The sequence below is a fragment of the Rhagoletis pomonella genome, unplaced genomic scaffold (genome assembly GCF_013731165.1).
Source record: "Rhagoletis pomonella isolate Grant_MI unplaced genomic scaffold, Rhpom_1.0 Rhpom_scaffold_00001, whole genome shotgun sequence".
NCBI classification, from domain to species: domain Eukaryota; kingdom Metazoa; phylum Arthropoda; class Insecta; order Diptera; family Tephritidae; genus Rhagoletis; species Rhagoletis pomonella.
Genome location: NW_023458555.1, coordinates 96,945,930 through 96,962,296, shown reverse-complemented (window position 1 = coordinate 96,962,296; position 16,367 = coordinate 96,945,930). Strand labels below are relative to the sequence as shown.

Below are 16,367 nucleotides of genomic sequence, written 5' to 3'. Positions count from 1 at the left end.
CTCTAAAAAATTTTTGTTAGGTAACCAATTTCCTCTCTTAATGAATGCAAATTTACACACTGCTTGCTTACTTTTATTTATCATATGGGTGGCGTAGAACAAATTTCACTTTTTTTTTGAGTTTTAAACATTTATTGTTCACATTTTCATAGTTTACACATAAAATGTTTAAAATTTCCTCTAAAAAATTTTCGTTTAAATTTACACATATAAAGAGAAGTAACCAGTTTCCTCTCCTAGTGTGTGCAAAGTTAAACACTGTCTATTTACTTTTACATATCAAATTTGTCACGTAGTGCACACAAGGGGTGGGTTTTGGGGTTAAATTTATTATGATTTAACAAATTTTGATAGAAAACAATTTCTTTTCCGTTTCTTGTGCGTCATTTTGTAAGAATTTTTCTTTTTTTAACTTGCTAACATGATAAAAATACAAGTTCACTAAATTTTCGTTATTCGAAGTATTAAAAAACGAGAAACCAGAAATCGACTAAAATGAATAAAAAAGTGTAATAATTTCATGAAAAGTTGAATGCATCTTTAACCGTTAATTTTTTCATAATTTAATGATCGGATCTAAACCAAATTGCGGGACGACCTTTAAATGCCATTTATGAAACTTTAAAAAGTTTATTTTTTTATTTCATTCTGTACATAAAACTTGCATAAATGTATTTTAAAGAGCGAATTTTCAGTATTTTCTGATGATATATATATATTAGAAGTATAAATCCTTTCCCTCAAAAAATATATTCCTGCGTGCGCCCCTGGCACTAAGTATTTATTATTTGTAAAAAATATATTTTTACATTCATAATGTTTGTAATTTTAAATATTTCATGTGTAAATTTTAAGGAACTCATGTTCAAAATCAAATCTTGAACATCTTGTGCGTATACTTGAACAGATTCTGGTTTAAAAATAAACACTTTTCAGTAGTAGTTTTACATACACTTTTTAGAGTGTAATTTTACATGCACTTTTAAGAGTGTGTAGGTTACAAACAGATCAGTGATCATTTACGTTGATTGTACTATACACAAACATCGTGACACTTCTGTATACCCACCATGAAAACGGCAACATAATTTCTTTTGTCATTCCAGCAATATGTTATCAAAAATTCCCAAACTGATGAACTTCGCGTCTACAGGATTCTTCAAAAGCATCTAAGCCCAAGACAGGCTTAAAAAAGTTGGAAGTCCCATAACGACGAACACAATTAATTTCGTTTACAAATTATAAGTTTGTGTTAAAAAAAATGAAATACTAAAAAATAAAATTGTTCCAAGAAAGTATTATTCACGGCCTGCAGCAATAACAAGATGACTCATTCATGTACACTGAGAAAAAAACGCGTTGTAAGAATAAACAATTTTTATTTGATTACCCTTTAAAAATGCTCGTATTTAAATCAAGTGAAAAATGTTAACGAAATTGATTTTTCCATTATACGTATACTTACAGTGGCCATCCGTCTTTTATTTTAAAGGATAGTCCTTTATTTTAACCCCCTGTCCTTTATATTTTTTTTCAAAATAAAGGACGCCTTTTGTAATTTATTTCTTAAACTGTCCTTAAAATCAACTCTACATTTTTCTGAGGTAAATTTTTAAACACAGAATAAGAAATATAAAAATAAAATAACCCCACTTACGGATCTTTATTTAATAGGCAATCTTTGCACAATCTATAAAGCACAGGGAAAGTTGTGCCCAGGATCGTGTTGCACGCTGAGTTTCAAGTTCCACTGAAAGAGAACAATAAACCCCCTACTGCACAGTGGTTCAAAATTGGCATTTAGTGTTCGTAATTCACTGGAGCCTTTATGGTTTTCACTTAATTTGATAATATTTTTTATGAAAGCTTATAATATTTGCAAGAGATCAGTTGAGCGTGATTTGTGAAGTTTTATTTTATTGTTTTAATTTTTTAGTGCAAAATGCAGAAAAAAGTGGCAATTTTGAAGAAAATGTCTTCTCCTGTTCCAGTTAATAAATGATACATAACAACGACTAGTTCAAAACAATTGTATGGTTCCCCAAAACATTTTCCACAAAAATTTTCACCAAAATAATTTTTTTGTTTTGTTTTAGGCTCATTCCACGGTAATCGATACCGAATGAAACGAAAATAAACTAAAGAATATGACTGTATTATTTCTAGTAAGTAAGAGTAAATAAATCTAACTTTCAAGACTGAAAGCCAAAAATCTGAAATTTATCTCAAAATCAGATATTTTTTTACTTTAGGTTGTACCATTTACAAACCCATATGAGATGTTAATTTTTTTCAAAATTTACAAGACTGATTTTCGTAGTCTATTACCTTTTTGCATTGTTTAAACCGTCAGTGGAGAGACAAATTCGTTAGCATTGTAACGGCGTATTTTTAAAATTTTTCGGGCAAGTACTAAATATTTTATTATATATTGAAGCAAAGCATATTTTAATGTCCCGCCCGTCACAAGATACACAAAATAGTTATTTTTTGAAGGAAAACACATATTGGACAGTGTAAAAAAGCTGACGAAAGTAACGCTATGACACAGGGAAATATGTGCGAATTGCTTTTAAGTATTTTTATGCTTTTATTTTCGAAAAAAGAACCGATTATGTTGGTCACGACCGTCACATGTCACACCCGTCACAATTTAAAGTTTGACAAACTTCAATAAATTCGGCCAGGGACTGCTAACGTTACTTATCAGCTAATCTGAAATGTGTCATATATCTGTTTGTGATCAGCGATGATAAAGCTTATCATAACGATATGTTGCTCGAGCGATGGGAAAACTTAAGCTATGCTGTCACGGATAAAAAGATATCATTACTTCGCTTGTCAGGGCAAAAAAAGTATCTGAAACGGGTTTTCAGGTAACGGCCTCGGTTTGACAGGTAATAGCCTCATACTACATCCGATCAAGGATTATCCCGTCTGGCAGGCAGAATCTTGAATGTGTTCGTAAAATCCGATTTTTTGAGAAATAAAGTTAGCTTAGTTGTCTAATAATGTGTATTTATGTATTCATGCTCAACTTGTCACACCCGTCACAGAGTCAAGTCACACCCGTCACAGTTGAATTTGGAACACATAATCTATAATTTTCAATAGCGGCCAGCAACTTTGGCGTAAATGTTGAGAATGTTTATTTAACTATACAACGAACTATTTAAAACCATAAGCAGAAGACATAATTAGCAGAAAAACTCTGATGCAAGTAAGGAGTAGTTAATTTGGTTTGCCACACCCGTCACAGTGACTAAAATTCATATAACTCGTTCGGAATAAATTGTTTTTGGAATTTTTATTCCTGGCATTGTGTATATCTCGGAAGTTATAAAGAATTTTGTATTACAGTTTAAGAATTAACCCTTAAAATGTGAGTTGAAATGTCACACCCGTCACCGTGGAATGAGCCTTTAGTAAAAATTGATTGAAAAATGAAGACTACGGTGAATTATGAACATTAAATTCCAATTTTGAACCACTGTGTGCTGGCTTCGGCGTGCAGTATGAATTATGGTAAACGCATTTTGGCAGCAAAGGATGGCGAAGTCCTTGGAAAGGATTTGGCTTCATTTCGGAATCAGTTAATTAACTGGCAAATATCTGATTTAAATTACGATATGGGTAAGGTACTTTAACATATGTACGTATTCCCAAATCATTTTGAAAAAAAGTCCTTTATTTTACGTTGGTTAATAGAGCTGGGATAGTATCGATAGTAACATCGATAGTATCGATAGTTAAAAACTGTCGCCACTATCGATCGTTTTTGAAAACTATCGATGTCAGTTTTAGCAAGACTTCAGAATGTCTCTTCATTACATCTCTACATTAATTAATTTTTTTTTTATGCAAGAAAATTCACAACACAGTCGGGAAAAATAAAAATTAAGTCACTGGGATTTTTAGCAACTATAAGCTTACACTGAGTTATAGTAAAATTTAATAAGCTATAAAACTGCTTACAAAAAATTTTTATAGAAACTCGAATTAAAAAGCTTGAATTTTTAATTATATGGTAGTTTTTTATGTTTTGTAAATTTTTGTTTAAAAATTAGCAGACACTAAATAAACAAAAAAAGTAGTCAAAACTGCTAAAAAATGTTGTGGTGCTATTATTTTGAGCAGTACTATTATCGTTTTCTTATAAAATGGTAAACTGTTAATAATTTCCCTTGTACGGATTTTGATATGCTCCTCCGCATTTGATCTCAGTTGAACTTTTATACGAATGAGTTGTCAATTTAAACGAATATCTTTTATTTTTTGTTTTGTAGTATTATAAATGTAGTTTTATAGCGAATTTCACTTCTTTGCACTTTAAAAGGGACAAACACAATCCGACTTTAATTTTGCCATATAAAAAATAAATTCAGATTTTGCCTGTCGCTATTCAAGGGGATGCAAGGGTATGTATGTAAGCTATTCAGACGCATAAATTAATAAGTTTATTTTATTATTATAAAAAGTTATTTTTGATGCACTCAAATCAAAAAAAAATATACAATCTCTTTAATTTACAAAGTAGTTTATAAATTTTATAAATTTATTAATCATGTAATTTTCAAGCAATTGAGCATTTCAATTCAATACCTTCACGACGATAGTACTATCGATACTATCGATGTTTTCAACTATCGTTTCGAAAACTATCGAGTGGCGGTACTATCGATAGTATCCCAGCTCTATTGGTTAATATGGTCACCGTACTTATACTGCGTATAATGGAAATATTCAATTCAAATACGCCCGTATTAAAATGAAGCATTTTTCACTGCACGGATGGCGCTTTGCACGTCTCGGATGCTTTTTCATATGCAGGCATGGGCAGAGAGTTAGCAGGTGCTAAAAGACGCTCTTTGCGTTGCGTGTACGTATACAAGCGAGAGCGCAGCGATGAGAACACGACAGCATGCAAAATGAATTAGGTACACTAACACATGCTCACTTTTAGCTCACGCTTGTTTGTGGTAGTGCCCACCTCTGTTCATATGTAATTAAGAAAATAATTGTATGTATACAAGGCACACACAGCGGTGACAACACATACACACATACCTGATATGACACAATGCACTAATCGCGCGCTATGATGTTGATTCCCTGCAAAAAATTGTGCGACTAATCTCTAAAGAGAGTATTCCGAGATTTCTCTCAATCGGGTACAATTCGGCATTAATTAGTCGCAACTAGTCTCATACGGGTACTATTGGAGATCAATTAGTCTCGACTCATCCCTTATGGTAGGGCTGCCAGACGTCCCAGTTTTCCCGGACATGTCCCGGTTTTAGACTATTTGTCCCGGTGTCCCGGTCCAACCTTAAAATGTCACTTGTTTCGTTTTAATGTCCCGGTTTTTGATTTGATTGCACAAATTTGAATAAAAGTTCAAAAATCACTACACTAAGGGAAAAAACGCGTTGTAATATTCAGAAAATGTTATGAATTCACTGAGGGAAATAACGCATAGTAAACATGAATATTTTCCATTTGATTATCGTTTAAAAATGTTCGTGTTTAAAAATAATACTTTCATAACACGCACGCGTGGTGTTGATTCAAACTTAACATTTAAATGCACATTTACATGTCTGGCTGTAGCTGAGTGCGCGACAATGCTTGTCACAATTTGCTAATTTCCAGAGGGTCAGGGTTCAATTCCCATTACAACCAGCATGGAATTTAAATATTTTTTTAACTTAATTATGAAAAAGCAATCGGTAATTGCAAATCGCTTCATTTTAATATAGGCGTATTTGAATTGAATATTTCTATACTAAATACTAAAATTTGTATACTTAAATGTATTACGAGTTGGGTTGGTGCTCTTTCATATGCGTGTTTTTTTAATTTAGCACGCTTTTTTAATTCTAAACTTCTTTCTCTCAGTGCACCGGTTTAATTTGTGAAATAGTCACATTTCGAGATAGTTGAACTTTGCACAAGCAATAGTTGATGATTAGTATATCGATGGCTGAGTCGAAGATCGGCAGCCAGTTCGAAAACGCCCTATCTCAGAAAATTTTTCAACAACGCTTTATCCCAGAAAACTTTTCAAGAACGCCCTACTTCAGAATTTGATTGAAAAACGCCCTAGCTCAGTATTTGGTTGAAGAACGCCCTATCTTATATGCCGATTCAAAAACGCCCTATCTCAGCTTATTTTCAATGTATTTTCCTTTGAGATAGGGCATTTTTGTACCAAATTCTAAGATAGGGCGTTCTTCAACCACATTCTGAGGTAGGGTGTTTTTCAATCAAATTCTGAAGTAGGGCGTTCTTGAAAAGTTTGCTGAGATAGGGCGTTTTCGAACTGGCTGCCGAGATAGGTCGATCTTCCACTCAGCCATCGATATGTACCTAATACGTTCAAAATGACGCATACAGAGTTTTACAATTATATTAAGGAAAAGACAGAAGTTTTGAAACAAGTTCACAGCAACGAAAACTATGACTGATATTTTCGTTCCCACGACAGTCGGGTCTACGTAACCGGAACGACCCAGGTGGCCAAGGACTGCCACCACTCCAGCAACACTCCCCAAAATCTCTTTAGGGAATTTGTATGCTGTTACAACAACAACATGACTGACATTTTAATGTTATCTTGTACTTATATTTTTTTCTTTCATGAAACCTAGAGTACTTATAAGTACAGTGCCGTACAAAACTATTGGCTCTTTAATCAGGTCACAATTTCTAATCAGATCTTTTAGAAAAATTTTTAAAATGTAGCTTTTGAGCCAATTAATAAAGTGCAAGTCTGAAGTTGCCAGCAAATTTCGTGCATTTTTAGCATTTATTTTTTTGCTGACAGTATCTTCCATATAAAAAGAATTATCAAACATAGTTTGTATTAGAGATGGGAACGGGCCTAAATTTTCAGGCCCGGCCCGGTACGAGTGCAAAATCAACTTTCGAAAACACGAACGAGCCCGCACGTAAGAATTTTAGTGGGGCCCGGCCCAGCCCGGCCCGGCGCGACGGGACACGTTCCAGCCCGGAAATAAAGAGCCAACTTTTATTGTATGTATACATCTGTACATATTTTTAATTTTGTGTTTACGTATGTATATTTACTAAAGCGAATCAATTTTTTACATCGAAAATTTCTATAATATTGTAGCGTATTTAATTATAGAAATGTATTTTTAAAGAAATTTTATTTTTATATAAACTTATTTTTAATTTAACGTATTTTAAATTTCAAAGAAGAAAAAATTCTGAAGTAATCAAAAATTTTCTTTTTGATTTACATAAATTGAAAAAGAACTTAATTCAATAATTTCAAAAATAACAAAGTACAAAAATGAACAAAGTACAATAGTAAATAGTATTAACACTACAATACTCCCCCTTCCAGAGAGTTATTATTATACAAATTGAAAGTAACTTGTTTCTTTTTAGTCGTTGTTGAAACTATATGATTGTTAGTGTTATGTGGTTCTGTTATTTCAACTATTGCTGGCTTAAGTCTGTCAATCGAAATAATTTTAATTTCATTATTCACATCTACCTTAAAATATTTTTTGTCTTTTTCAATAACTCTGTAAGGCCCTTCATAAGGATGTTGAAGAGAATGCTTGTTAACAATGCGAATGAAAACAAATTTGCAAGTTTGTAAATCTTTTGGAACATAAATTCCTGAATCGGAATTTTTGTGATGTTTTAAATTTGAATGAAAGTTTTTAAAACGTTCCCGTAAACTTCCTAAAATTCCGGCGGAAGTAACATTTTCTGTAGTTGGCACAACAAGTTCTCCAGGTAGACGCAAATTTTGGCCAAAAAGCATTTCAGCTGGAGTGGCTGCAATATCTTCACTGACCGCAAACCAAGAAGAATAATCGGTAGCTCATCGTACCAATCTCTAGTTCCATTCCTAGCCAAAATTGAAGTTTTCAATTGTCTATGGAATCGTTCCACAATACCATTACTTTGAGGATGATAGGAAGAAGTTGTGATATGATGACTACCAAGTAATTTAGTAAGTTCCGAAAATAATTTGGACGTAAATTGAGTACCCTGATCCGTCGTGATTTCTAAAGGCACACCGAAACGCGAAACATATTCATTAAAAAATGTATTTGCAACTGTCTGTGCAGAGATATCCTTTACAGCATATGCTTCCGGCCAACGAGTAAATCTATCCATAATTGTTAAAATGTAGCGGTAACCTCTTGAAACAGGAAGCGGTCCAACAATATCTAAATGTATATGTTCAAATCTGCTCTTCGGAATTGGAATTGTGCTCACAGGAGATTTTGTGTGACGATAAACTTTAGATTTCTGGCAACTTATACATCCTTTTGACCATATGTTTATCTCCTTGTTCATACAAGGCCAATAATACTTCTTCACAATTAATCGGCGTGTAGCCTTGGTACCAGGATGAGCAATTCCATGTAACATATCGAACACTGTCCTGCGCAAATTATTTGGAACGAAAGGTCTAGGACTTTCTCCTGACACTTCACACCAAATATTAAAATTTAGAATAGGAATTTTAATTAAATTAAGATTTTGAAACGTTTGTCCAGAAATAAGTTTATTAAGTTCACTGTCCTGTTGCTGTTCACTCTGTAAAATTTTGAAATTAAGTTCTGAATTTTTAATCACATCTATTTCAAACGCACGAGATAACGTGTCAGCTACAATGTTGGTCTGTCCTTTAATAAACTGTACGCCACTAGTAAACTGTGCAATAAACTCAAGATGCCTTGTCTGTCTTGGACTACGGTCAGTTTTGGAATTTAGAACAAAAATCAAGGGTTTGTGGTCAGTAAAAACCGTAAACTGTCTTCCTTCTAATAAATACCGAAAATGTTTAATATTCAAATAAATTGCTAAATGTTCCCTGTCAAAAGCACTATATTTCATTTCTGCTGGAGAGAGTTCACTGATAAATAAAAAATTTTCAGGTAAAAGTGTCACCGTTTTTGAAATATTTACATTTTTTCGAATTTAAAAAAAAATCGTGCCTTTTCATGTGTTTTCTTTAACTGCAACTACAAACCGGGCAATACTTAGTAAATTTTTTATGTAAAATACTTCCAGATAGTTGCCTCTCCATACTCAAATGCAATGTAGTTAAAATAAATTAAGGAACCATCATAAAATTAGGACTATTTCTGGATTTTTAACTTTTTGATATTTTCTTCCCCAACTTTGACTATCTCGGGTGAAAAAAAAATGTACTGAGCTATAACTTTACATTACATAAAAAAATTGCTCATTTAATAAAGATTTCAGAAAGGTGCCACACTTACTGTTTTGAATAGAAAAAAAAAAGTTATAGCCGCTTTTGTGGGTAAAGGACTGAGACACGCTAGAATGTATTTAATAGATTTAAATTGAATTTGCTCTTGTTACCGTCAAATGACATGCTAAATAGTACAAAGGTACATAATTACTTGCTCTTGACATTATTTTATGTTACTTACCGGAATTAGTGAAAGTGGATTTTGTGAAATTGGACCCTTCGAACATTGTGTTATTAATACTATGACAGAGAACACGCAGTATACGTCGCATGAATATGCGGATATTCACCTAATTTACGGTGAAGCTTGCTGTAATGCCAGAGCTGCTCAAAGACTCTATGCAGAGCGATACCCCAATCGTCGACATCCGGGTCGAGAAGTATTCGCCCGGACCCATAGAGAAATATATGAAGGTAAGTGATTTTTACACCTTTCTTGTTTGCTTGCTTGTTAACTATAATTTTTCACTTTTTTAAGGTCGCATACCTGGAAGGCGTGGCGGCGAAACAGGACGTCCTGCAACGGTAGATGTTGAAGCTGTGTTAGAGGAAGTGGAACTAGCTCCATCGACTTCAGTGAGAATGATGGAAAGAGGGACGGGAATACCAAAAACTACAGTTCACAAAGCTTTAAAAGACCATCGATTTCATCCCACATTCAACGTGTTCAGGCTCTACAGGAAAGAGATTACCTGTCGAGGGTTAGATTTTGCCGTGAAATGTTGCGAATGCATGAATCAGACCCCAAATTTTTTAATAAAATAATTTGGAGCGATGAATCATCATGCAAACGTGATGGTTATTTTAATTTACATAACCTTCACAGTTGGCAGATATACAATCCTCACGAAATGAGAGAAGATCGTTCGTTAACTACATTGCATTTGAGTATGGAGAGGCAACTATCTGGAAGTATTTTACATAAAAAATTTACTAAGTATTGCCCGGTTTGTAGTTGCAGTTAAAGAAAACACATGAATAGGCACGATTTTTTTTAAATTTGAAAAAATGTAAATATTTCAAAAACGGTGACACTTTTACCTGAAAATTTTTTGTTTATCAGTGAGCTCACCCCCCCACCTACCTTGCCCTAAAGTTTGGCACGTTACTTCTGGGACACCCTGTATAACTCCAGTAAACTCAGCTAATTTTGAAATATATCTATGGTAATAGTTAACCATACCAATAAACTTTTGCGCTTGTTTTATTGACTTCGGTCGTTCAAAATTGCGAATCGCTTCTACTCTGTTTACAGAAGGCTGTATCCCTGCCTCAGATAGACAATGTCCAAAAAAATCTATACTTGGAACACCAAAAATGCATTTGCTTGGTTTGACGTTCAAACAATACTCAGACAAATGTTCGAAAAGTACCCGTAAAAGAAATGTTGTTCTTCACTCTCACTTGCAACCAGTAGATCATCAATATACGCGAAAACAAAATCTAATTTACCTACTACTTCGTTGATGAATCCCTGAAACGTTTGCGCTGAGTTCCTCAGCCCGAAAGGCATTCGGGTGAACTCAAACATACCGAAAGGAGTAGTAATCGCCGTTTTAAAAATGTCTTCTTCTGCCATTGGAATTTGGTGATACGCTCTAACTAAATCTAACTTTGAAAATTTATTTTGATTCCTAAGGTTCATATTAAAATCGTGAATATAAGGCAAAGGATAACGATCCGGTACAGTCACATTATTAAGTCTTCTAAAATCACCACAAGGACGCCAGTCATTAACTTCTTTCTTTTGTACTAAATGAAGTGGAGATGCCACGGATGAATTTGATGGTCTACAAATCCCTGTTTTTACCAAAAAATCGAATTCAGTTTTAGCTATTTTAAATTTGATAGGATCTAAGCGCCTTGGCTTAGAAAAAGGAAGGTTTCCTTCAGTGACAAGTCTGTGAACCGTTGTATGCTTAACCGGTTTTGAGTAATCTGGCTCAGAAATAAGGGAAGGAAATTCCTTCAATAATTTTGTATATTGATCATCTACTGAAAAAATTTTCGGAAGAGGGACATTGCAAAAGTACGAAATTGTATTAACTGATAGATTTGTTAACGGATCTACTAAACACTTGTTTTTAATATCAATAAGAAGTCCATATTTACACAAAAAATCAGCTCCTATAATCGGCTTCGCAATATCAGCAATCAAAAATGTAAAAAGGAACTCCCGCCTTAAGCCCAAATTAATATTCAAAAGTCTCTTCCCGTATGTAAAAATAGTTGAGCCGTTAGCTGCCGTTAAAATTATATCTGAAGATTTCCTAGTATTCGAAAATTTAGAAACTGGAAGTACCGAAATTTCTGCTCCGCTATCAATTAAAAAATTTAGTTTGTTTGTTTTATCAAATATAAAAAGGCGACTTGTGGAAATGTCCAAATTCCGGTTGTTTGTCGCTGCCACAACGGACGACTTTAGTTTGTTGGACTATTATTTTTTGAAAATGCACATGGTTGTTCACATTTTTTAGCCTTGTTTCCAAATTTATAATGATATCTACATAACCAATTCGGATTGTCGCGTGATTTTGATCGATATCTAAAAGGGCTCCTAAAACGATTCCTATTCACTGAACGTGACCTTGAATAATTTTGATTCATTTCACTTCTCATTTCACATAATTCCAAAGAAAGTTTTTCAAAATTTTTAAAAATAAGAGAAGTAGTGTTAACCAAATTAGCCATGACTGCATTTTCACCTTTTGAATTTTGAAAATCATTAACTGAAGCTATCTCGCTTTTGCTAATAACCTCCCAAACATTATCAGCCAATTTCGTCAATTCACTAATACTGCTTGAATTAGAACTAGCTAAAATCACGCTTAGGTTCTTCGGTAACTTCCTCATCCAAAGTTTCTTAAGAATTTCTTGACTAAAATTGGAACCCGAAAGCAGTACAAGTGACCGATAAAATTCCGAGGGCTTACGATCACCCATTTCAGTATCCGATAAAATTTTGACTAATTTCGCATTCTCACTTAATGAATGCCTTTCAATTAAAATTTTCTCAAGTGCAGTAAATTTATTATTTTCGGGCGGATTTTGAATAAAGTCTAAAATCGTTATTATAACTTCTTGCGGAAGTGCAGTAATTGTATGTTCATACTTTGTTGTTTCTTGTGTAATATTTTTGGTACTAAACTGCATTTCCGCATGAATAAACCACGCTTCCGGACAACTTGTCCAGAATTGTGGTAGTTTGACCGATGTAGCACAAATCTCATTACTATTTCGATCGACATATGGATTTGTTAACTGTTCATTAAGCGTACTATTTTGTAAATCAAAAAGAGTTTCATTTAAATTATCTCGTGTAGATGTATGTGTATCATGTTGTGGTGAACGAAACATTTTGATTATTTGAATTTGAGCAAATATCAAAAGACGTCAGAAAAGGGAAGTTTACAATTAAAAAATTAAATATTATATATGTAATATTTAATAAATAACAATTAAACTATGTATTTAATTATTTTCAACAAAACTAGCGCTAAAGTTATACAATACAGCTCACCAGTAAAACTAAGATTGTTGTTGATGTTAGCGCTACTGCTGCGGTCGCTGCTGATGCCGCCACTGCTGCGGGTGACTTCGATGCTCTAGCCTCGTTGCCTGTGTCCGCTTCTTCGTCTTCTTCCTCCTGCAGCAGCAATGGCAGTGATGTTGGAGATATTTTATTTCGTTCTGTTAATGCGCTACTACCAGCTGGAACTTCTCCTATTACGCTCAAAAAGGAGCATTGAGCACCGCTCAAACTTTCCGGTTGCTGTTCTTGATCTTGAGAACGCTGCTGCTGCTGCTGGTTATGTGGTTGTTGTTGACTGGTTGATGCAATATCAGCACTTAAAATAGCTTCTCCAGTGACTGCTTCTAATGCAGATGCATCAATGATATCGGCAATTGTGCTAGTGTCGTTGAATGCGCATTGGTGCGTTTGAAGCTGGTGCTGTTGTTGCTCTACTAATTGTGATTGCTGATCTTCAACAAAAGGCAATGGGGATATTGCTTTCTGATGTTGCGGCTGCTATGATTCAAGTGATGGTGATAACGGTGGTGGTAGTAGTGCGTGTTGGAATATGCCAGCTGCTCGCAATGGTGCTACTCTTTTTCACTGCTGACTATTGCGACGCATTGCACTTCAACATTTTGGTGTAACATCTCATCATCTGTGGACTAGTACCGCGGAACAACAAACCAAGTGTACAAAATCAATATATCAGCTTAATGTAATTTCTTATATTGCTCCTGGCAGGATCGCCAATTGTAGCGTATTTAATTATATAAATGTATTTTTAAAGAAATTTTATTTTTATATAAACTTATTTTTAATTTAACGTATTTTAAATTTCAAAGAAGAAAAAATTCTGAAGTAATCAAAAATTTTCTTTTTGATTTACATAAATTGAAAAAGAACTTCATTCAATAATTTCAAAAATAACAAAGTACAAAAATGAAAAAAGTACAATAGTGGAAGGTATTTTATGACAGATATGTAAACAAAACTATTAAGTATCTTATTTCCTCTATTGGTTTCCAAATATTTCTTTTTTTGCTTTTCTTTTATCAAAAGAGTTTTAATATGTACTATTTTTTTTGTATAAAAAGAATAGCTTATCTAAATTTGTAGTACTAGCAACGGACTTTTTCGTGCTTATTCGTGCTTTTATGAAATTTTACTGAACGCCCATGCACGCACGAGTTCGTGCTGACAGCAAATATTCCGGCCCGCACCCGCGGGCTTATGCAGGGGCCCGCTGGGCCCCTGCCAAAAGCCCGGCCCTTGCCCATCTCTAGTTTGTATGGAAGAAACTCTCAATAAAAACAATACCAAAAATCAACTAAAATTTAATGGGCTGCAAAACTTCATTTTAAATATTTTTATAAAAAGCCTGATTAGGATGTTGCAAATTTGTATGCAAATTTATTGAATTTTCCCGAGTTTAGCACAAAGTTTAACAATTTTATTTTTATGTTTTTTCGTACATTTAGTATAAACTGTATTTTTATAAAGAATAAAAAAGAATCATGCAATGTAAAAAATTCGCTGTGCTTTAGTTGTGATAAGTTGTTTTGTTTTGTTGGCGTACGTTGTAATGATCTCATGATCTCATGTTTTTATGTTTTTGTTTTTGTAGGTCAAAATAAAATTTCCCTACATCCTTTCGCACGTCGAAATGAAAGAGAAGGGAGCAAGAGGCCCTCCCTAAAGTGTCCCGGTTTGGCAACAGAGATATCTGGCAGCCCTACCTTATGGGTATAATTGGAGGTCAATTAGTCCCCAACTCATCTCTAACGGGTACTATTAACGATTTAATGATATGTACGCACTTCGTCAATGAAATTTCATGTGCGGCGTTGGCGCACAGAGAGAGTATTCGCCTGACAAAACTGAGAACCCCGGATTGAATCTCAGCTGGCGCAAATTTTTATTTTTATTTTTTTTAATTGACTAGTCGCTTTTTATACCCGTTCGGGTATAAAGGTGAACAATTAGTCTCTTCATACGACATGCTCGAACAAAAGCGAACAGTTCATTCCATACAAAGAGATCAAAAGTGGTATTAGTCGCATGCTCCTTTGCGATTCCTCCCGGAGTCATCCCGGATTAGTCCCATTTTTTTGCAGGGGTCAAACTTAACATTTGAAAGCACATTCACATGTATGGCTGTAGCTGAGTGTGCAAAGACGCATGATACAATTGGTTGCGACCAAGAGGGTCCCGGTTCAATTACCATCAGACAGAACATAAAATTAATTTATTTTCCTTCGTAATTACGAACAAGCATCTGTGCACTTCACAATCACATATTTTATAACGCACATGCTCAAATTTAAAACGAGTTGGGTTGGTGATCTTTCATATGCGTATTTTTTAAATTTAGTACGTTTTTTTTAGTTCTAAAATTTTTTTCCCTCGGTGTAATAATAAAACGAATCGCCCAGGCGAATTGCCTTCGGCGGACGTTTCAAGGCGACTGCCGGTGGCGTAACTGTACCATCTGAGCCCCGTGGGAAAATCTTTGGACGGGCCCTCCTAGCAAACATCGTCACGTTGTAATTTAATCTTAAACCTAGAATAGTAACTAAATTTTACATAGTACTAATTACAAAACCATTTCACATAGTACTAGTTATGAGTAATAATGATCGTCGATTTGACAATGTCTTGATAAAACCCTGTTGTTTAAAAAACAAAAGGAAACTAAAGGTTATACATATCTTAATCTTATCAATTTGATTTTTAAACTCAATAATAAAATAATTTTTGGGTTCATAAAAACTAAAAAATATTGTTTATTAAATATATTTCACATACACTATCTATTTTATGTATTTTATTAAGCGTCTCAAAAAACGACTCAATTTTCTGCTGGGCTTCACAAACGAGACCAATATAAAGTAAAAATGAGCAAATTATATCCGTATTAATATAAAAACAGCAAAAAAAGTCTCAACTTCGTTTCGGCGAGCAGTTCTGCAAAAAATATAACGCTCTGGTAGTCGAAACAAAACAAAATGCCCTCTCTCAACAACAGAAGATAAAGTACTAACCGTATATAACAGCTAACCACATCATAATAATATATTGGCGCTTACACATATGTTAGTGTTTGGCCGAGCTTCTCCTCCGTTCGCCTTGATGTTGTCACCAAAAAGGGGAGGGACCTACAGTTTTACGCCGACTCCGAATGGCGATTGTATTTTTGTGAGAAGTGGTTGTTCATGGTAGAAATGTACTAGGAGGTTTGCCTTTACCTGCGGGGGGCGGCCGCTGTTAAGAAAAACCCTTTTTTTCAAAATTTTTTTGCGATGTTGCTGTGATCTGGGCTTGAACCCAGGCCCTGAGGAGTGGAAGAGCGCACTGCTTACCACAGCGGCCGTCGACTGCAGTCATACCACTCAGCAATGAAAATAAATAAAATAAAATAAAAACTTTTTAAAATACCACGCTTTTATAAATGGACAAAAAAAAAGAAAATAATATTTCTCAGTCCCATAGAATTTGTTTTGATAACTTTTGATTTTAAAATTTTAGAAAAAGTCATTATAAACAATTTATGAGATTGAAAATGAAAAACGTGGGGCGCATGCA

The 16,367-nt window shown here is 34.1% G+C and overlaps 1 protein-coding gene across 1 annotated transcript in view; it reads right to left on the bottom strand.

Annotated features, from left to right (window-relative positions):
* Positions 1 to 12,770: 12,770 nt before the first annotated feature.
* LOC118734461 overlaps positions 12,771 to 16,367 on the bottom strand; it is a 51,840-nt gene continuing 48,243 nt past the window's right edge. Inside the window, exon 2 of the mRNA XM_036464183.1 lies at positions 12,771 to 13,252. Coding sequence (XP_036320076.1) covers positions 12,771 to 13,252 — 482 coding nt within the window. The remainder of the gene's footprint in view (positions 13,253 to 16,367) is intronic.